This window comes from Chiloscyllium plagiosum, unplaced genomic scaffold (assembly GCF_037043375.1).
Source record: "Chiloscyllium plagiosum isolate Xiang-an unplaced genomic scaffold, Cpla_swu_hap1 HiC_scaffold_45, whole genome shotgun sequence".
NCBI classification, from domain to species: Eukaryota; Metazoa; Chordata; class Chondrichthyes; order Orectolobiformes; family Hemiscylliidae; genus Chiloscyllium; species Chiloscyllium plagiosum.
In genome coordinates, this window is record NW_028270183.1 from 9,570,215 (window position 1) to 9,592,278 (window position 22,064).

General features: G+C 45.4%; 1 protein-coding gene across 8 annotated transcripts in view; it reads right to left on the reverse strand.

The window, feature by feature from the left end:
* The window catches only part of mast1a (microtubule associated serine/threonine kinase 1a), a 162,523-nt gene that overhangs the window by 29,174 nt on the left and 111,285 nt on the right, over positions 1-22,064 (reverse strand). For all 8 annotated transcript variants that reach the window (XM_043694926.2, XM_043694928.2, XM_043694931.2 and 5 more), the window contains 6 exons: positions 21,735-21,802; positions 19,614-19,699; positions 16,124-16,332; positions 8,201-8,339; positions 6,024-6,156; positions 1,225-1,390 (listed from right to left, as the gene is read on the reverse strand). In XM_043694926.2, coding sequence (XP_043550861.2) covers positions 1,225-1,390; positions 6,024-6,156; positions 8,201-8,339; positions 16,124-16,332; positions 19,614-19,699; positions 21,735-21,802 — 801 coding nt within the window. The remainder of the gene's footprint in view (positions 1-1,224; positions 1,391-6,023; positions 6,157-8,200; positions 8,340-16,123; positions 16,333-19,613; positions 19,700-21,734; positions 21,803-22,064) is intronic.

The window sequence follows — 22,064 nt, forward strand, 5'->3', positions numbered from 1 at the left end:
TTTTGTCCTTAATGTATTTGTAAAGACCCTTTGGATTCTCCTTCGCTCAATTTCCAAAGCTATCTCATATCCCTTTTTTGCCCTCCTGATTTCCCTCTTAAGTATACTCCTATTGCCTTTATACTCTTCTAAGGGTTCACTTGATCTATCCTGTCTATACCTGACATACGCTTCCTTCCTTTTCTTAATCAAACCCTCAATTTCTTTAATCATCCAGTATTCTCTATACCTATCAGCTTTTCATTTCACCCTTTGCGAAGGAACAATGACTTTTCCATGGGATACAGTACATCATGTCACAAGTTTCTTGTTCCACTAATTAGTTGTAGGAATTCAGGCTCTGAAAGATCTTCAGAAATGTTTGTTGTCCATTAACTGCTGGAAATTACCAATTTTTCATTTGCCTCCCGATTGCATTTGTCCTTTCAAGTGGACAGCAACAAGATGCTGAGCAGGTTTACAAGACAGCAAAGCCTGCAATTGAGTTTCACATAATTCGCTTGTGAGCCCTGTAACAATGCAACAGGGTTTGGGTTTCTGTTTTTGCAATTTCATGTTTTTTGGGGATTTAATTAAAGTTAAGTTACCATAGTTTCAGAGGATCGTAGAGATGACTGGTGGAATGCCTCAGGGTCACCATGCCTCAGGCAAGGGGAGAGATTGAGAAAGAGGTTCCTTCATGTTAGCAACAACCTGTGTGGGAAGAGGTGGCTTACTCTTCAATGCCAGCACCTTAAGACCAACACCCACTAAGTTACTGACAGGCCCAATTACTCATCTCCAGAACTTTAAAACAACTGAATCATTACAGCATGAATATTTAACCAATTTTTGGACAGGCAATTTATTTTTTCACCTTAGGTCAGGAATATCTAAATATTTTTGCCTTCGTGCCCTCGGACATAATAAATAAAATTGAGATCTGTTTTCTCCTTCCATTTGCGCACATTCCTGGATATTAAGAAATGTTGGTGTTCTGAATAGGTATTTGTTAATCCATAGGGGAACAATGCCAAGAACAACCTAATCTGAATCTAACTCCCTCCCACAGTCACAATTCAAACCAACCAAGAGATAATCATTGTGTGGCCTGAATTTCAACCACTGTGTTATTGCCAGGTTCTAATGACCACAGTTTGAACGTTCTTGCCCAAGACTGTACAATGCAGCATAAACACAAACATCGAGGGAGGGTCGATAGATCAGACTGGATTCCAAACCTACCGCTGATGACTTGGCCAAACAACTCCTCAGGTGTGTCACCAAAAAAAGGAACACATCCCACCAGGAATTCGTACAGTATGATGCCCATTGCCCACCAGTCGACCGGCTTTCCATACCCCTGTCGCACGATGACCTCTGGGGCAATGTACTCTGGAGTACCACACACCTGCAACAAAACACTCCATTTCAGGAAGTCTCGAAATCAGCTATTTTGCACTGTTTTTGCATCGCTTTCCCTTAATCCCCAACACTGTCTCACCTCACTCCACCATTGGCAGTTGTACATTTCGCTATAAAGCCCCACTCTCTTCTCTAAACCTCTCCACCTTTCCACCTCAGTCTCTTCCATTAAGGCCTTCCTTATTCAATTGGCCAAGCCTTTCAGAATTTGCCTTCATGCCAACTTCTTTAGCTCAGTGCCCATTTTTCTGACCTGTTTGTGATGGGTCTTGGGACGTCGTTCTAAATTAAAAGCAACTTGCTATGAATAATTTTGGTGGAGAAGCAACATAATTGAAGGTCTTATGAGGATAATCAGCCAAGATAGTTTATTTAATTCCAGGATTATTGTTTGCCTAGTATGCTTTAATTCCCAGTACACTTGAGCTCTGAGTATAATTATCTGTGAGCAGATGGAGTTCAGTATGAAATCATATACATGGACCTAACATTGATAGATTGTATAGTATGTTGTAAATGATGAAAAGCTACAGAGGCAGTGAAATTTACATTTCCAATCGCACAAATAGAAAGACAGACTTGCATTTATATATCTATAGTTATCAACATCTCAAAGCACTTTCTAAACTTTGAAGTATTTTTGTAATGTAGGAAACATGGCAGCCAATTCACACACAATAACCTCCAAGAAACAATCAGCTCACCTGCTTTTCTAAAACAAACACAGAGATTGCTGGAGAAACTCAGCAGGCCTGTCACTTGTGGACAGAGAGACAGAATTAATGTTCCAAGTCCAGTAAATTTCTGAAGAAGAACCAAAACATTAACTCTGTTTCTCTCTCCACAGATGCTGCCAGACCTGCTGAGTTTCTCCAGTATTGTCTGAGTTTATTTCAGATTTGCAGCATCTGCAGTATTTTATATTTATTTCTGCTTTTCTACTGTTTCTTGATGAATAAACATCAGTGAGGACAGCAGGGGTACTGCACATGCTCTTCTTCGAAATAGGACCACGGAATTATAAACAATTAACTCACTGGATGGGACCTCAGTTTACCACGACATCTAAAAGACAGCATCCTCACAGTGCAGCATTTCCTGGGTAGTGCACCAAAGCGTCAGCCTTGACTCTTGACTTCAGGGATTGGAGTGGAATTTAAACCAGGAACGTTGTGAGTCAGAGACAACAATCCTTCCAAAGCCGACACTTAAAACTAAATCACAAAAAACTAGTGGACAGATGCAAAAATAATTTAAAAAGCTGATGGATTAACAGCATGTTGTTGGGAGCTTAACACCTCAATGATCAATCTGTTCTTCACCAAGAAAGAACATGTGAAAGATCTGTATAAAGTATAGACGATCTTCTGGTAATACTGTAGCCTATTTAATTATCTAACTGCAGGATGATGCCATTTTCAATTGCCTCATTTTCCAATTTCAGTGTCTAGTTAATAAATAAACGAGTCAGCCACTGTTGGAATATTGCGTGCAATTCTGGTCTCCTTCCCGTCAGAAGGATGTTGTGAAACTTGAAAGGGTTCAGAAAAGATTTACAAGGATGTTGCCAGGGTTGGAGGATTTGAGCTATAGGGAGAAGTTGACTAGGCTGGGGCTGTTTTCCCTGGAGCTGAGGGGAGAACTAACAGAGGTTTATAAAATCATGAGGGGTGTGGAGAAGACAAATAGTCAAGGTCTTTTCCCTGGGGGTGGGCAAGTCCAAAACTAGAGGGCATAGGTTTAAGGTAAGAGTGGAAAGATATAAAAGAGACCTAAGGGGCAACTTTTTCATGCAGAGGGTGATATGTGTATGGAATGAGCTGCCAGAGGATGTGGTGGAGGCTAGTACAATTGCAACATTTAAAAGGCATCTGGATGGGTATATGAATAGGAAGGGTTTGGAGGGATATGAGCCGGGTGCTGGCAGGTGGGACTAGATTGGGTTGGGATATCCGGTTGGCATGGACGAGTTGGACCGAAGGGTCTGTTTCTGTGTTGTACATCTCTATGACTCTATCATTGCATGGATCATTTTGCAATGGAGCCAGAGAATCAGAGAATTGGGAGTTTCATTGAGAAATTTCAGTCAGGGTAGGATGCAACATGATTGAAAGGAACAGAGTAGGATGACTGACTTTCTACAATAACTCCTCCTGTTGGCATAATAAAATCAGTTGTGTGATAAAACTAGTGTAGCACCTCATTCCATCAGTTTCCCAATCAAAGTATTAGAATGTAGGAGGATGATAATTAGGTTTGCAGATAACATAGAGATTGGCTGTGTGGTTGACAGTGAAAATATAAATGTATTGGTCAGATCATTGGTAGATGGAATTTAACCCTGATAATTGTAAAGTGAAGCCATTTGGAAGACGTATCAAAACAAGGAGGTACTCAATGAATGGCAGGACACTAGGAAGCTCAGAGGAAAAGAGGGATCTTTGACTGATGGTCCAAAGATGCCTGAAGGCGACAGGACAAGTTAATCGGGTAGTTAAGAAGGTATGTGGGATGCTTGCCTTTATCAGCCGAGGCATAGATTATAAGAGCTGAGAGATTCACCAGGATAGTGTCTGGGATTCAGAATTTCAGCCATTAAGAGAATTTCAGGCTGTTTTCTTTGGAGCAGAGAAGGCTGAGGGAGGATGTGATTGAGGTGTATAAAACTATGAAGGACAGAAAGCAGCTGTTATTCTTAGTCAAAGGGTCAGGAACAAGGGGGCACAATGCTAAGTGAGAGGCAGAAAGTTTAGAAGGGACTTGAGAAAAAACCCAGAGGGTGGTGGGGGTCTACAATGCACTGCCTGGAAGGGTAGCTGAGACAGGTAACCTCACAACATTTAAAAAGTACTTCAGTGAGCACTTGAAATATCATAACATTCAAGACTATGGGCCAAGTATGGGAAAGTGGATTAGTGTAGCTGGTTACCTACTTTTGGCAGTACAGATTCAATGGGCCGAATCTGTATGATTCTTGTGCAATTGCCTCTACAGGCGCCAAGAAATAATTGAAAGATATCAATATCACTCACAAAAGCCATTAATAAGTAAAATGATAAAACACAAGAAAAATGGCATGACATTTCTATCTTATACCCACCCCCAACCCATTGTGGGTGTACATGTGCTCCATGCACTGCAGAGGTTCAAGAGGGCAGCTCAACACACCATCTTCTCCAAAACAGATAAAAAGGGGTAATAAATGCTGGCCCAGCCAGCAAACCCCTCAAGTCCCAAGAAATATTAAATACACAGCGTTACTCAGTTCTTCTTTCTGAAATGCTTCTGAATTATTTTTAATGATTTTCCAAACTGATATTCGTCTCTGTTCACTGAACCTAAAATCTGTCCAAATCAATTTTTTCAAAGTCTTGGCTGAGATAGTAATACTGCTGATTGCTCCCGAGACTGGCTCATACGGAGCCAGTGCCAGATTGATAGAGGATTGTGGCAGTCAGTGGTTAGAACATAATTAAAAGAGGGAACACAGGAGCAGAAAAGCTATAAGTCTTGATTATGGATTTGTCACTGCTCAAGTATGTTGTAAAAATTGCACAGCTGTCCCCTTCACTATATCAATCCAACACCGAGTCTAAGGTACAGCTTTCAATGGACCATCACACCAGCGGAGGGGGCTATCTGAATGATGTAAAGCATTAAAGCACTTGTGTTTAAAAAGCGCCTGTCCCAAATTCAGGATGCCCTCCAAACTGCCTTCCTGTCAATGAAGTACTTCTGAAGAACAGTCATTGTCATAAAATGGACAAAATACAGCAGCCAATTTGCATACAGCCAGCTCCCACAAATGCCAAACTGATAATGGCTCTAGATAATGATTTTGGCAAAAGGTAATCAATTGGCCAGAAATGACGCTGGGTGATCATTCATGTCCACCTGAGAGGGCGGAAGGAACCAAGGTTTAATGCCTAATTTGAAGGATACTTCTGACACTGCAGTATTCACTCAGAAAGCATTGCCTAGATTTTGTGCTCATGTCACCACAGTACGTCACTATCTTTTCACCCTTAGAATTTAGTTTGAATCTGGTCCTGGTTCACTGATAAGTTTGAGGATTCTAGTTCAGTGCTTTTACACAATCATATCCCAGTTTCTATCACGCAGAGTCTCCCAAAATTTGAGACAATCCCACACCAACCTAGAAAGCTCACAAAGAGTAGATGGATAGGAATTTGATGATTTTATTCAGATACTCTCATCCAAAATTCAGATCAATGAAAGAGTTTGCTGACAGTAACTTTAGGGAGCTCTACTCAACATACAGCCATGATGTATCTGAGCTGAAACAAACACGGGATGCTGGAGAACTCATTTGTTCACAGGTGATGGTCATAAAGCAATATTGTTATAGATTCAGTTCTGATGAAAAGTCATATTTAATGTGAAACTTTTTTTTCCCTCTCCACTGATGCTGCCAGACCTGCTGAGTTTCTCCAGCATCCTGTGTTTTTTTTTCAGATTTCCAGCATCCACGGTATTTTGCTTTTATTTGTAGCTGAGATGAATGTGTCATCAGTGGAAAGTATCTTTCACAGGGCAAGACTAAAATTCCTCATCCTGATTCGGGCAAATAAGGAAAAGCAAGTATCGTATTTCCTGACCTGCTTGTCCAGGAATTCCCGGGCATCCTTCTCGATGTGACCCTCATAGAGGTTGGTGGTGAGACTCATAAGACCAATCTTTGAGAGGCCGAAGTCTGTTAACTTAATGTGCCCCATTGACGTTATCAAGAGACTGTCAAACAATAAGAACAGAGCAAGTGGTTTAATAAAGCACACGGAGAGTCCAGCAAGTGAGCTGGTGACAACTGGTTTTGTGTCTTATTCATTTCTGGTCTTGAGATGAACGTATTGGAAGCTCATTAGAATTTTTTGGGAAGTCGAAAAGGTCATGAGTATCTCTCTACATCTTGAAAATATAAATGGACAATTACCTACAGTTACTCAATGAGGACATGGTTATCGTTGTCAGCTCAAGCTGGACATGTTCCTGGAGGTTATGTCATGTGATTTTTCATCTTTAACTTCTCCACCCAGTCGAACTGCCTGTCTCATATCCCACAACGACTCCTCCCCCCAAAAACAATATCCACAATCTAATGAACAAAGGTGTGCAAAGATGAATGGCAATTTTTTAAAGCTTCAGTGATCTTTCTCCTGTTGTTGCTCATAACAATGTACCAGATATTAATCAACAACACAGGAAGCTGTAGGCCGGTTAGCCTGAACTCAGTCGTTGGTGATATATTTTAACAAGCATTATTGAGGATGAGATTGCGGAAAACTTGGAAGTGCATGGTAAAATAGGGCTGAGTCAGCACTACTTCATCAAAGGGAGGTGATGCCTTATGAATCTGTTAGCATTCTTTGACGAGGTAATGAGCAAGTTAGACAAAGGAGAGCCAGTGGATGTGATTTATTTGGATTATCAGAAGGCTTTTGGCAAGGGGCCACACAGGAGGCTGCTAAATAAGGTAAGAGCCCTTGCTGTTAGGGGTAAGGTACTGATTTGGATAGAGGATTGGCTGACTAACAGAAGACAGAGAGTAGGGATAAAGTGGTCTTTTTCAGGATAGAAGTGGGGTCAGTGTTGGCACCACAATTATTCACATTATGCATTAACAATTTGGACGAAGGAACTGAGGGCATTCTTGCTAGGTTTCCAGATGATACAAAGGACACAGGGAGTGTTGACTATGTGAGGAGGCACAAAGTGGAGTTTTGAGAAGATTTTTCACTCATGTTGACGTTCTGGATGTAGGTTTGTTCGCTGAGCTAGAAGGTTCATTTCCAGATGTTTCGTCACCATACTAGGTAACATCTTCAGTGGGCCTCCGTGTAAAGCACTGATGATAATTCCTGCTTTCTATTTATATGTTTGGGTTTCTTTGGGTTGGTAATGTCATTTCCTGTGGTGATGTCATTTCCTGTACTTTTTCTCAGCATAGTGGTAGATGGGGTCTAACTCGATGTGTTTGTTGATAGAGTTCCGGTTGGAATGCCATGCTTCGAGGAATTCTCATGCGTGTCTCTGTTTGGCTTGTCCTAGGGTGGATGTGTTGTTCCAGTCGAAGTGGTGTCCTTCCTCATCTGTATGTAAGGATACTAGTGAGAGAGGGTCATATCATTTTGTGGCTAGTAGATGTTCATGTATCCTGTATCTAAGAAAGGATGCAATAACCTTGGAGAGCCCAGAGGAAGTTTATAAGAATGATCCCAAAGATGAAGAACTTATCATATAAGGAGCAGTTGAGGACTCTGGGCATGTATTCAATGGACTTTAGAATGATGAGGGGGAATTTTATTAAAACTTACAGAATACTGAGAGGCCTGGATACAGTGAACATGGAGAAGATGTTTCCATGAGTAGGACAGACTAGGACCCAAGGATTCAGCCTCAGGGTGAAGCGAGAACCCTTTAGAACTGAGATGAGGAGGAATTTCTTCAGCCAGAGGTTGGTGAATCTGTGGAACTCATTGCCAGAGCAGGCTGTGGAAGCCAAATCATTGAGTGTATTTAAGATAGAGATAAGTAGTTTTTTTATTGGTAGGCAGATCAAGGGTTATGGGGAGAAAGCTGGAGAATGGGGATGAGAAATATCTCAGCCGTGATTGAATGGTAGAGCCAAATAGGCCAAATAGCCTAATTCTGCTCCTATGGTTTTCATGCACATAGGGTGTTTCCTGTTAAATATGTGACCCGTTTAGTTAAACAATACCTGGTTAATATTAACCTCAAAGTAAACTTCACCATGACAGGAATGGTATTTCAAACTTACTTGTCAGGTTTTAGATCCCGATGGACAATACCATAATTATGTAAATATTCCAAAGCCAAAACAGTTTCAGCAAAATACATCTGAGCCAGGTCCACAGGCAATGCGCCAATATTTTTCAGCAATGTTGCACAGTCACCTCCTGCAATAAATAAATTGGTAAAAGATTGGAGTTACAACAACAGGTAGCATAGACTGTATTTCCTCAAGTCATGAGGGGCCTTGATAGGATAAATAGACAAGGTCTTTTTTCTCAGGTGGTGGAGTCCAAAACTAGGGGGCATATGTTTAAGGTGAGAGGGGAAAGATTTTAAAAGGACCTGGGTAACCTTTTTACGCAAAGGGTGGTGCGTGTATGGAACAAACTGCCAGAGGAAGTGGTGGAGGTTGGTACAATTACAACATTTAAAATGCATCTGGCTGAGTATATGATTAGGAAGGGTTTAGAGGGATGTGGCCAAGTGCTGGCAAATGGGACTAGGTCAGATTGGGATGTCTAGTCAGTGTGGACGAGTTGGACAGAAGGCATGGTTTCCATGCTGTAAGACTCTATGATTTCAAGTAAACAAACTCAAGGAGCAATATTTTTGAGGTTTGATGACAGTTACGGGCGATGTATTTAGGAGCGAGAAACTAAACCAGCTGGGAGTAACTGGTAACATTAAGGGTAGTAGAGCAAGAGGGAGACAAAGGAGGAAGCAGACTGACAGTTTAAGAAGCACAAGAGGTACCAGATTTGAGAAAAACACCAAAATGTTGGACGCCATCCAAGAAGATGAATGTTAGAGAGCGATGATCGCTGAAGGTCCTGAGTACGGCAATGGGAGAAGGAGGGAATTAATTTGACAGTTTCCATCTCAAGCAACTGTAAAACTGTTTTGAAGAAGAGCAGAGGAATTCTTCCTGGTGTCCTGATCAATATTTATCCCTCAATCAACATCACTAAAACCCAAATGATCTGATCATTATACCCCTCTGATGGAAGTAGTCCTGAATAAAGGGTATATCTTTCAAATTTGAACAAGTCTGTTCAAGAGTGAAGTCAGAAAGCCTTTCAACACACAAAGGACAATGGGAATTAAAACTTTTTGATCTGCCTTATCCCCACCCCATACAATCAAAACTTTCATACCCAGGGCTGATAGTTTTTTTTAACATAGTCAGGAATATGGAATCAAAACAGGTTAAGATCTTGATCAAATCGAGAAATGGAACAGGTCAGAGGGGCTGAATAGCCTACTCCTTTGTTACAGACCCAATACAGCCCAGGTTGCGACTGGTGCAACACTTGAAAGTTAGTATCACATACTTGCATGAATAAGCCCTGGATGCTGGATACTGAGTGATATCAATATTCAATAACTTTGCAGTTTACACTGCCTGGGCCACACTCTAATTACATAAACTGCATTGATTACATAAGCTGAATCACAGTGGAATTTTTAATTCCTATTTAAACCATAAGATTTCTCTTACAAAGGTTGAGGTGGTGGGCAGAAGAGTAAATCTAGTTGAACATTAGTGCACTGTGCATGCAGAAGGTACATCATCATGGGTGGTATGGTGGCTCAGTAGTAGGTACCAGGAACTTGCAGTGCCAGGAACCTGGATTCAATCCCAACCTGTGTGTGTGGAGTTTGCACTTTCTCCCTGTGTCTGCATGGGTTTCCTGTGGGTGCTCCGGTTTCCTCCCTCCGTCCCAAGGTGGGTTAGCCATGCTAAATTGCCCACAGTATCAAGGATGTGCAGGCTAGGTGGGTTAGCCATGCTAAATTGCCCACAGTATCAGGGATGTGCAGGCTAGGTGGGTTAGGTAAAAACAATGACTGCAGATGCTGGAAACCAGATTCTGGATCAATGGTGCTGGAAGAGCACAGCAATTCAGGCAGCGTCGAGGAGCTTCAGCAAAATCAACGTTTCGGGAAAAACCCCTTCATCAGGAATAAAGGCAGAGAGCCTGAAGCGTGGAGAGATAAACTAGGGTAGGGTGGGGGTGGGGAGAGAGTACCATAGAGTACAATGGGTGAGTGGGGGAGGAGATGAAGGTGATAGGTCAGGGAGGAGAGGGTGGAGTGGGTGGAGTGGATAGGTGGAAAAGGAGCTAGGCAGGTCAGACAAGTCCGGACAAGTCAAGGGGACTGGAAGTTTGAAACTAGGATGAGGTGGGGGAAGGGGAAAAGAGGAAGCTGTTGAAGTCCACATTGATGCCCTGGGGTTGAAATGTTCCGAGGCGGAAGATGAAGCGTTCTTCCTCCAGGCGTCTGGCGGTGAGGGAGCGGCGGTGAAGGAGGCCCAGGACCTCCATGTCCTCGGCAGAGTGGGAGGGGGAGTTGAAATGTTGGGCCATGGGGTGGTTTGGTTGATTGGTGCGGGTGTCTCGGAGATGTTCCCTAAAGCGCTCTGCTAGGAGGCGCCCAGTCTCCCCAATGTAGAGGAGACCACATCGGGAGCAACGGATACAATAAATGATATTAGTGGATGTGCAGGTAAAATTTTGATGGATATGGAAGGCTCCTTTAGGGCCTTGGATAGAGATGAGGGAGGAGGTGTGGGCACAGGTTTTACAGTTCCTGCGGTGGCAGGGGAAAATGCCAGGATGTGAGGGTGAGTCGTAGGGGGGCATGGACCTGACCAGGTAGTCACGGAGGGAACGGTCTTTGCGGAAGGCGGAAAGGGGAGGGGAGGGAAATACATCCCTGGTGGTGGGGTCTTTTTAGAGGTGGCGGAAATGTCGGCGGATGATTTGGTTTATGCGGAGGTTTGTAGGGTGGAAGGTGAGCACCAGGGGCGTTCTGTCCTTGTTACGGTTGGAGGGGTGGGGTCTGAGGGCGGAGGTGCGGGATGTGGACGAGATGCGTTGGAGGGCATCTTTAACCACGTGGGAAGGGAAATTGCGGTCTCTAAAGAAGGCCATCTGGTGTGTTCTGTGGTGGAACTGGTCCTCCTGGGAGCAGATACGGCGGAGGCGGAGAAATTGGGAATACGGGATGGCATTTTTGCAAGAGATAGGGTGCGAAGAGGTGTAATCCAGGTAGCTGTGGGAGTCGGTGGGTTTGTAAAAAATGTCAGTGTCAAGTCGGTCGTCACTAATGGAGATGGAGGTGTCCAGGAAGGGGAGGGAGGTGTCAGAGATGGTCCAGGTAAATTTAAGGTCAGGGTGGAATGTGTTGGTGAAGTTGATGAATTGATCAACCTCCTCGCGGGAACACGAGATGGCACCAATGCAGTCATCAATGTAGCGGAGGAAGAGGTGGGGAATGGTGCTGGTGTAATTACAGAAGATCAACTGTTCTACATAGCCAACAAAGAGACAGGCATAGCTGGGGCCCATACATGTGCCCATGGCTACCCCTTTGGTCTGGAGGAAGTGGGAGGATTCAAAGGAGAAATTGTTAAGAGTGAGGACCAGTTCGGCCAAACAAATGAGAGTGTTGGTGGAAGGGTACTGTTGGGGACGTCTGCAGAGGAAAAAACGGAGGGCTTGGAGGCCCTGGTCATGGCGGATGGAGGTGTAGCGGGATTGGATATCCATGGTGAAGATGAGGCGTTGGGGGCCGGGGAAATGGAAGTCTTGGAGGAGGTGGAGGGCGTGGGTGGTGTCTCGAACGTATGTGGGGAGTTCCTGGACTAGGGGGGATAGGACAGTGTCGAGATAGGTAGAGATGAGTTCAGTGGGGCAGGAGCATGCTGAGACAATGGGTCGGCCCGGGTGGTCAGGCTTGTGAATCTTGGGAAGGAGGTAGAACCGGGCAGTGCGGGGTTCCCGGACTATGAGGTTGGAAGCTGTGGGTGGGAGATCTCCTGAGGTGATGAGGTTCTGTATGGTCTGGGAGATGATGGTTTGGTGATGGGGGGTGGGGTCATGGTCGAGTGGGCAGTAGGAAGAGGTGTCCTCGAGTTGGCGTTTGGCTTCAGCAGTGTAGAGGTCAGTGCGCCAGACTACCACTGCGCCCCCTTTATCCGCTGGCTTGATGGTGAGGTCGGGATTGGAGCAGGGGGATTGGAGGGCTGCGCGTTGTGAGGGTGAGAGGTTGGAGTGGGGGAGGGGGGGTAGACAGGTTGAGGCGGTTAATGTCCCGGCGGCAGTTGGAAATGAAGAGGTCGAGAGCAGGTAATAGGCCAGCGCGGGGTGTCCAGGTGGATGCAGTGTGTTGGAGGTGGGCGAAGGGGTCCTCGGAAGGTGGGCGGGGGTCCTGATTGTGAAAGTAAGCTCGGAGGCGGAGGCGACGGAAGAATTGTTCGATGTCACGGCGTGTAGCAGCAATACGCCGGCACCTAACCTCTCTACAGTCTGCCCTGCCTCAGCTGAGGGCCACACTCTCTCATAATTGCAAAGGACCCACTCTGTACTACATCCTCAAGAGAATCCATACTCTCAACAAACAGTATTTCAATTCCATCTCAAACATCAAAAACTGTAAGTACAACAAACTTTTATCTACCCACCTCCATAACCAGCGCTCCTCAAACATTCCAGAAGATTCCCCTGGCCTCGGAAACGCCATTAGCCAAGTGGCTGATGCAGCTACCACCCCTACGCTGATTGATGATGTCACTTCTGCCCCCATCATGGCCACTCCCACAGCCACTTCCGGCCCTCACATCATCGCTGATGCCACACGCTCAGTGACTTCCACCACCCCTACTGCCGTGACTGCCACCACTTCCTCCCCCACCAGCGCCACTCACCTGCATTCTGCTGACACGCCCCGCACAGACCCCTCTGTCACTATCCCCACCCCCCAGAACCCCGAGGAGAGCACTACCCCCGCTCATGCCTCCACCCCCATTCCCCCCAACATCACACCCACTCCAGGTACTGGCTCCGACCCCACTCCCAGCTCCACACCCACACAGATCCCAGCTCCCAGCCTTGCCGAGTTTTCAACATCCCCCCGGACCTCCCACTCACTGAGGACGAATGATCAGTCCTCAGCAAAGGACTCACCTTTGTCCCCCTCCGTCCACGCATCAATGAATTTAATACACGCCGTGACATTGAACAATTCTTCCGTCGCCTCCGCCTCCGAGCTTACTTTCACAATCAGGACCCCCGTCCACCTTCCGAGGACCCCTTCGTCCACCTCCAACATACTGCATCCACCTGGATACCCCGCGCTGGCCTATTACCTGCCCTCGACCTCTTCATTTCCAACTGCCGCCGGGACATTAACCGCCTCAACCTGTCTACCCCCCCTCCCCCACTCCAACCTCTCACCCTCACAACGCGCAGCCCTCCAATCCCTCTGCTCTAATCCCAACCTCACCATCAAGCCAGCGGATAAATGGGCGCAGTGGTAGTCTGGCGCACTGACCTCTACACCGCTGAAGCCAAACGCCAACTCGAGGACACATCTTCCTACCGCCCCCTTGACCATGACCCCACCCCCCATCACCAAACCATCATCTCCCCGACCATACAGAACCTCATCACCTCAGGAGATCTCCCACCCACAGCTTCCAACCTCATAGTCCGGGAACCCCGCACTGCCCGGTTCTACCTCCTTCCCAAGATCCACAAGCCTGACCACCCTGGCCGACCCATTGTCTCAGCATGCTCCTGCCCCACTGAACTTATCTCTACCTACCCCGACACTGTCCTATCCCCCCTAGTTCAGGAACTCCCCACATACTTTCGAGACACCACCCACGCCCTCCACCTCCTCCAAGACTTCCGTTTCCCCGGCCCCCAACGCCTCATCTTCACCATGGATATCCAATCCCTCTACACCTCCATCCGCCATGACCAGGGCCTCCAAGCCCTCCATTTTTTCCTCTGCAGACGTCCCCAATAGTACCCTTCCACCAACACTCTCATTCGTTTGGCCGAACTGGTCCTCACCCTTAACAATTTCTCCTTTGAATCCTCCCACTTCCTCCAGACCAAAGGGGTAGCCATGGGCACACGTATGGGCCCCAGCTATGCCTGTCTCTTTGTTGGCTATGTAGAACAGTTGATCTTCCGTAAATACACCAGCACCATTCCCCACCTCTTCCTCCGCTACATTGATGACTGCATTGGCACCATCTCGTGCTCCCGCGAGGAGGTTGAGCAATTCATCAACTTCACCAACACATTCCACCCTGACCTTAAATTTACCTGGACCATCTCTGACACCTCCCTCCCCTTCCTGGACACCTCCATCTCCATTAGTGACGACCGACTTGACACTGACATTTTTTACAAACCCACCGACTCCCACAGCTACCTGGATTACACCTCTTCGCACCCTATCTCTTGCAAAAATGCCATCCCGTATTCCCAATTCCTCCGCCTCCGCCGTATCTGCTCCCAGGAGGACCACACCAGATGGCCTTCTTTAGAGACCGCAATTTCCCTTCCCACGTGGTTAAAGATGCCCTCCAACGCATCTCGTCCACATCCCGCACCTCCGCCCTCAGACCCCACCCCTCCAACCGTAACAAGGACAGAACGCCCCTGGTGCTCACCTTCCACCCTACAAACCTCCGCATAAACCAAATCATCCGCCGACATTTCCGCCACCTCCAAAAAGGCCCCACCACCAGGGATATATTTCCCTCCCCACCCCTTTCCGCCTTCCGCAAAGACCGTTCCCTCCGTGACTACCTGGTCAGGTCCACGCCCCCCCTACGACCCACCCTCACATCCTGGCATTTTCCCCTGCCACCGCAGGAACTGTAAAACCTGTGCCCACACCTCCTCCCTCACCTCTATCCAAGGCCCTAAAGGAGCCTTCCATATCCATCAAAATTTTACCTGCACATCCATTAATATCATTTATTGTATCCGTTGCTCCCGATATGGTCTCCTCTACATTGGGGAGACTGGGCGCCTCCTAGCAGAGCGCTTTAGGGAACATCTCCGAGACACCCGCACCAATCAACCAAACCGCCCCGTGGCCCAACATTTCAACTCCCCCTCCCACTCTGCCGAGGACATGGAGGTCCTGGGCCTCCTTCACCGCCGCTCCCTCACCACCAGACGCCTGGAGGAAGAACGTCTCATCTTCCGCCTCGGAGCACTTCAACCTCAGGGCATCAATGTGGACTTCAACAGCTTCCTTATTTCCCCTTCCCCCACCTCATCCTAGTTTCAAATTTCCAGTCCCCTTGACTTGTCCGGACTTGTCCGACCTGCCTAGCTCCTTTTCCACCTATCCACTCCACCCTCTCCTCCCTGACCTATCACCTTCATCTCCTCCCCCACTCACCCATTTACTCTCTGCTACTTTCTCCCCACCCTCACCCTCCTCTAGCTTATCTCTCCACACTTCAGGCTCTCTGCCTTTATTCCTGATGAAGGGCTTTTGCCCGAAACATCGATTTTGCTGAAGCTCCTCGATGCTGCCTGAACTGCTGTGCTCTTCCAATACCATTGATCCAGGCTAGGTGGGTTAGCCATGGGAAATACAGGGTTACAGGGATCGGGTACCAGGGTGGTTTTGGATGGGATGCTCTTTGGAAGGTTGGTGAGGACTTGATGGGCTGAATGGCCTGCTTTTACACTATATTCTGTTTGATTACATTTAGAGTTGGACCATTTACATCAACATTTGCTTTGGCAGATCCAGGGAAATGGGAGCCCAGGACTGTTTCCAGGTCCTCGATCCCACCCTTTTTCCTCCTGCGGGGAGAATAGCCACTCCCCTGACAATCCATAGGTGGACCCCTTGTTTAGAAAGTTCTTTGGTGATAAAGGATGTTCGGCCTATCAATTCCATACACCCAGAATAACAACCCTCCCTCCCCAAAACCGACAATCTTTTAAGCAATTGTAGGTTTACGAAATCCTAACTTTTATGCATTCCCATTAAAAGTATTTACCCCTTTATTAATATTAATACAATTGCTTGAGTGTTTGTCCTCCACCACACTTTCCCTTTTAGACTGCGCCAGTTCCAAAGATTAGAGATGTGACAGCGGGCTGGCTGTCTTGTCACTCACCTTCCACATATTCCATGACCATGCAGAGATGCCGTCTGGTTTCAAAAGAGCAGAACATACTGACTACGAAAGGATTCTCTGCAAAGGTGAGGATATCACGCTCCACAAATGCCTGCTGGATCTGGTTTCGAAGTATTAGGTTCTGTTTGTTTATCTTCTTCATGGCAAATCGCTGCCTTGTCTCCCTGTGCCTCACCAAGTAAACAGCACTGGAACAAAGCAAGTACCCAATCATTTCAAACAACAGTTTCAACTGGAAGTCGGGTTGTTTAGTTTTGCGTCTATTTAAAGTGTTATTAAATTAAACCACATTGTTCTGATAAGTTATGTAGAGGTGAGGCCTGTTCTGGAGTACTGTCTCCAGTTCTGGTTACCCTGCTATAGGAAGGATATTATTAAGCTAAAGTGGGTTCAGAAGACATTCACCAGGATGTCGCTAGGAATCGAGGGTTTGAGATATGGGGAGAGGCTGAATAGGCTGGGACTTGTTTCACTGAAAGGTAGGAGGTTGAGGAGTGCACTTGTAGAGGCTAATAAAATCATGAGGGATACAGATAGGGTTAATGGCAGATGCCTTTTCCATGAGGTGGGGGTTTTCAAAACTAAGGGACATATTCTTTAAGGGGAGAGAAGACAGATTTTTAAAAAATTATCAAGGGCAATTTGTTTTACACAGAGAGTAGTTTGTGTGTAGAATGAACTTCCAGTGGAAGTGGTGGATGAGTGTACAGTTATAATATTTAAAAGACATTTAGATCAGTACACGAATAAGAAACATTTGGAGGGATATGGGCCAAGCGAGGGCAGGGTGGACTAGTTCAGTTTAGAATTATGGTTGGCATGGACTGGTTGGACCAAAGGGTCTATTTCCGTGCTGTATGATTCTATGAAAGCTGTTCCCATTAGCTGATGGTTCAATAGTTAGGGGCAATGGATTTAAGGTCCTGGACAAGAGGTGCAGTCAACAGCAATGGCCTGGTACTTGGTGACACTAAATGATTTCAAAATGAAACTGGATGGGAGCTTAAGGTAAGCAAACTTGCAGGGGCTTCAAGGACAGAGCCGGGAAATGGGTTACTCTCCAGAGTATGTACCCGACGGGCTGACTGACCTCTTTTAGTATGTTAAAGATCCTCTGACTAATTTCCTGCCAGGGCACATGTGCTCTTTGTTCATATCATTCAAAGAAATGGTTCATACCAATGCAGCATATACCTCTGCTGATCCACTTAAGAATGAAGCGCTTTTCTAGATAAATTTGTATCTAGCTCCCCTCCCACAAAGCTGTAGATGTTGGGTGAGAATTGACATCTTCAAGCAGAGGTCAATCGATTTTTACTGGGTAATGTTGTTAAGGGATTTGGAACAAATTTGGGCAAATGGACCTGAGGGGCAGCTACTAATTGAATGGCAGAAGCAGTTTTGGGAGGGCACAGGTTGAATGGGCTCCTCCTGTGATAGTGAATGTTGACTAATTTTTATTGATCTCTTAGTCCGTAATATAATCGCTCAGCTAGAGCTAGACTTGGCAAATGAACAGTGAACCCTTCCATACACAATTCCCATTCTTTTCCAGAAAAAAAAATTGGATATCATCCACACATAATACAAATTAGAACCCACAAGTCATCAAAGAAAAGACTCCTATGCCATCTGTTCCAACTCCACACGAATCAGGTCCCATGTGTGGCTACGCTGTTGTGCGTCATCCTCCAATCTGTCTGGACGAGCTCTGGCTCCAACATAGTGTTGCCAACCTTTTCAAGAGTCTCTATGATTTAAAATTAAGCAAAGGCAGAGAACTATAGACCAGGAGCCTTACGTTAGTGGCAGGTACATTGTTCGAGGGGATTCTGAGAGACAAAATATACATGCATTTGGAAATGCAAAAGCTGAATAGGGATAGTCAACATGGCTTTGTGTGTGGGAAATCAGGTCTCACTAACTTGATCGAGCTTTTTTGAAGAAGTGACAAAGAAGTTTGATGATTTGGAGATGCCGATGTTGGACTGGGGTGGACAAAGTTAAAAATCACACAACACCAGGTTATAGTCCAACAAGGATCAGCACCCCGAAAGCTAGTGCTTCCAATTAAACCTGTTGGACTGTAATCTGGTGTTGTGTAATTTTTAAGTTTGATGAAGGCAGAGTGGTAGACATTGTCTATATAGACTTCAGGAAAGCGTTTGATGAAATTCCACATGGTACACTGGTTAGGAAGAATAGATCACAGCTAGCTAACTGGATACAAAATTGGCTTGAAGATAGGAGATAGAGGCTGATGATTGAGTGTTGCCTTTTGGACAGGAGACCTGTTATCAATGGTGTGCCATAAGGATCAGTGCTAGGTCAATTGCTTTTCATCATTTGGTATGAATTATTTGAATGTGGTTACAAGAGGCACAGTTAGTAAGTTTGCAGGTGACACCAAAATAGGTGATGTAGTGGACAGTGAAGATGATTATCTAGATCAGGTGGGCCAATGGGCCCAGGAATGGCAGATGGAGTTTAAGTGTATTTTGGTAAGGCAAACCAGGGCAGGACTTATACATTTAATGGTAGGGTCATGGGGAGTGTTGCTAAACAAAGAGACCGAGTGGTGTAGATGCATTGTTCCTTGAAAGTGGAGTTGCATGCAGACAGGGCGATATAGAAGGCGATTAGCATGCGTGCCTTCATTGGTCAGAACATTGAGTACAGGATTTGGGGCGTCATGTTGTGGCTGTACAGGACATTGATGAGGCCACTTTTAAAATACTGTGTACAATTCTGGTCTCCATCCCATAGAAGGGAAGTTGTTAAACTTGAGAGGATGCAGAAAAGATTTACAAGGATGTTGGCAGGACTGGAGGGTTTGAGCTATAGGGAGAGGCTAAATAGACTGTGGCTTTTTTCCCTGGAGGGTGACTGAGGGTGACCTTATAGAGGTTTATAAAACCATGAGGGGCATAGATAAGGTGAATAGCCAATGTTTTATTTTCAAGGGTGTGGAGTCCAAAAGTAGAGGGCATAGGTTTAAGGTGAGAGGGAAAATATTTAAAAAGGGGCAACGTTTTCACACAGAGTGTGTTTATAGAATGAGCTGCCAGAGGAAGTGGTGGAGGCTGGCACAATTACAACATTTAAAAAGCATCTGGATGAGTATATGAATAGGAAGAGTTTAGCGGGATATGGACCAAATGCTAGCAAATAGAACTAGACTAATTTACGATATCTGGTCGGCATGGATGAATTGGACTACATGGTCTGTATCCATGCTGTACAGCTCTATGTCTCTATGAGTCTGTGTCTGAAATTTGACATTTTCGCCTTTGTCCTGAAGAGTGTAAACAGTAAGCTTTGACAACATGCTGAATCTTTCTCAGCAAGGTTCAAGTTCTGTACTACCTCGTGGCTATAATTACAAGATCTTTCGAAAGAAGTTAACTACAATAAGTAACATCCATACTTTCCTAGAATAAATTAATAAAACATCCATATTCCCACTTACCCATATGCCCCATTGCTTATTAGTTTAATGGTGTCAAAGTCTTCTTCAGATGGTGCCTTTGGAGGTTTGCCAGAAGGCCCACGACCCTGGGGAAAATCAGACATGTTGGTTAGGGTTGGATTTTTCACCAATAATTTGCATTTATAAGTGCTGCATAGAGGATAAACAAAATGTTTGACATTGTGCTAAAAGACAAAGTTTGAAAGAAAGTGGCCTGGCACAAAGGGATGGGTAGAAATGAAAGGGGAGAGTGAACTGGGGAGGTAGAGGAACTTGGGAGGCTGAAGGACCAGGGTGTAGTGCTGGAAAAGCACAGCAGGTCAGGCAGTATCCAGGAACAGGATTCCTGATGAAGGGCTTATGCCCGAAACGTCGATTCTCCTGCTCCTCAGATGCTGCCTGACCTGCTGTGCTTTTCCAGCACTACACTCTCGACTCTGAGCTCCAACATCTGCAGTCCTCACTTTCTCCAAGCTGAAGGACCAGTCACCAATGCTGGGTTGAAGAGAACGGCAGCAGGGAGTGGGGAGATGTTGGAAATGTGAATACACAAGGCATCAGAGTCACAGGAATGAGAGCTTTATAAAATGTTATACAGCTGGATCGGGGGTGATGATGAGACTTAAACATGATAACGAAAACCTCCAATTTCAGGCATTAATTGGGAGTAGATGCAGGCCACTCTCAGGGGAGAAGGACCTGATTGAGGTTAGTATGCAGGCGGCAGTGTTTCAAATAAATTATAGCGCAGGAAGACAAATGGATAGATTCCCAGCTTGGTGAGCACTGGAATTACCGAATGAGGCGGTGACAAAGGCATAGAGTCTGTAACTCGCCGTGTAACATATAGAGTGTGTGATCAGTCTTCCTCACCCCTACTCTGTGACTTGCTGCATGACCTATGAACTTCTGCATTCTAGGCTATCTTCAGCAGTGAATTACAGCAAAATCTTTTCTGTCCATGCACTCTCTTAAACTTTGAATCCTGGAGTCTGTTGGAAAGCATTAAAGAAATTACACTTGTTCAATTTTTAAAGCTGGTGAACATTCCTCTCTGCATCAGCTGCTCCCTGGTCAGGTTCAGCATTACTCCAGAATGACTCAAGCCCAATCAAGCTGAATTTAAAACTGCATTTCTATTATATTTGTGTGACATTTTCATTCACAGGATTAGCCACCCTTGTCACTACACTGAACAGTACAGTGCTTTCAGCTATGGCCTCTTCACCAGGGAAGTGAATTGAGAAATTCAATATTTGCTCAATACTTGGGATTTTAAACAGTCTTTCAGCTGGAACGGTGCACTGTTGCACTGGGAGTAGAACTGAGAAGGAGACCTCCTATGATGCTACAGTGATAGAAAAAGACTGGGGCAGAGAAAAAGAGAAGCATAAAAGCAGCAAAAGAGAAACAGATGGAATGCAAAACACAATGAGAGTTAGAGAGACAAAGGACAACACCTCACATAGAATCTGTCCAACAATACTGCAGTTATGAGCTCCTTTCCACAGCATTGGTATGGAACAAAATCACCTGAGACTGGCGCTTGCTTACGACACATCTAAAGTTTTGCTCAAGTTAGCAGGAGATCAGAGGGACCAAATGAAGCTCTCAGCTCTGGACTTTAAGTAATTAGTTATCGTTCACAAAGGGCAACAGGCATTCCTGGCCATTATAGAGGGACTAAAAGTTACCTTGCATAAAGGGCTCAACTCCAAAACATGGGGATAAGTGCTGAGGCAGAACGTCCATAAACTACTGTAATCGCCGGATCCAGAAAGAGGAAAATCCGGCTAATGCTGGAAATCTAAACCAAAAACTCAGCAGGCCTAACAATGTCTGTGAAAGGAGGAACAGAGTTACCACTTCATGTTGGTGACCTTCCATCTGAACTGATGAAAGATGATCACCCTGAAATGTTAATTTTGTCTCTCTCACTATAGATGCTGCTTGACCTTGTGGACATGAACCATCAGAGACCACATCCCACATTGACAATATAGAGCTGTACACACCAGGCCTTCAAAGCTGTTGAGGGAGAAAGCAAGAGATGAAACCTTCCATTGTTTATGTACAAATATTTTAAAAAACACAGACATAACTCTGGCTGAATGAACTCACATCGATCAAGTCGACCAGTTCTTGGGTGTTGAGATTTGGACTGTCATAGGTATCCAGATGGGCCATTTCTGTTCACAAGAATATGAGAATAAGTATTTGAGCATTTCAGGTTTAGCAGCCCTCTTAAAGGGGCAAGACACTCAGAACCTTATTTCTTAGTACCGTGTTATTACAAATGTGGTGTGCAAATGTGTCCACAGGCTGGACACTGAAATAGAACATGCCTATGGACAACTGTTTTACAACACAAGGTGATAACTGTGTGCATTATCAGACTGAAGAATCCAATCACCTCACCTGCAAGATTTGATCATGTAAATCTAAGGCAAT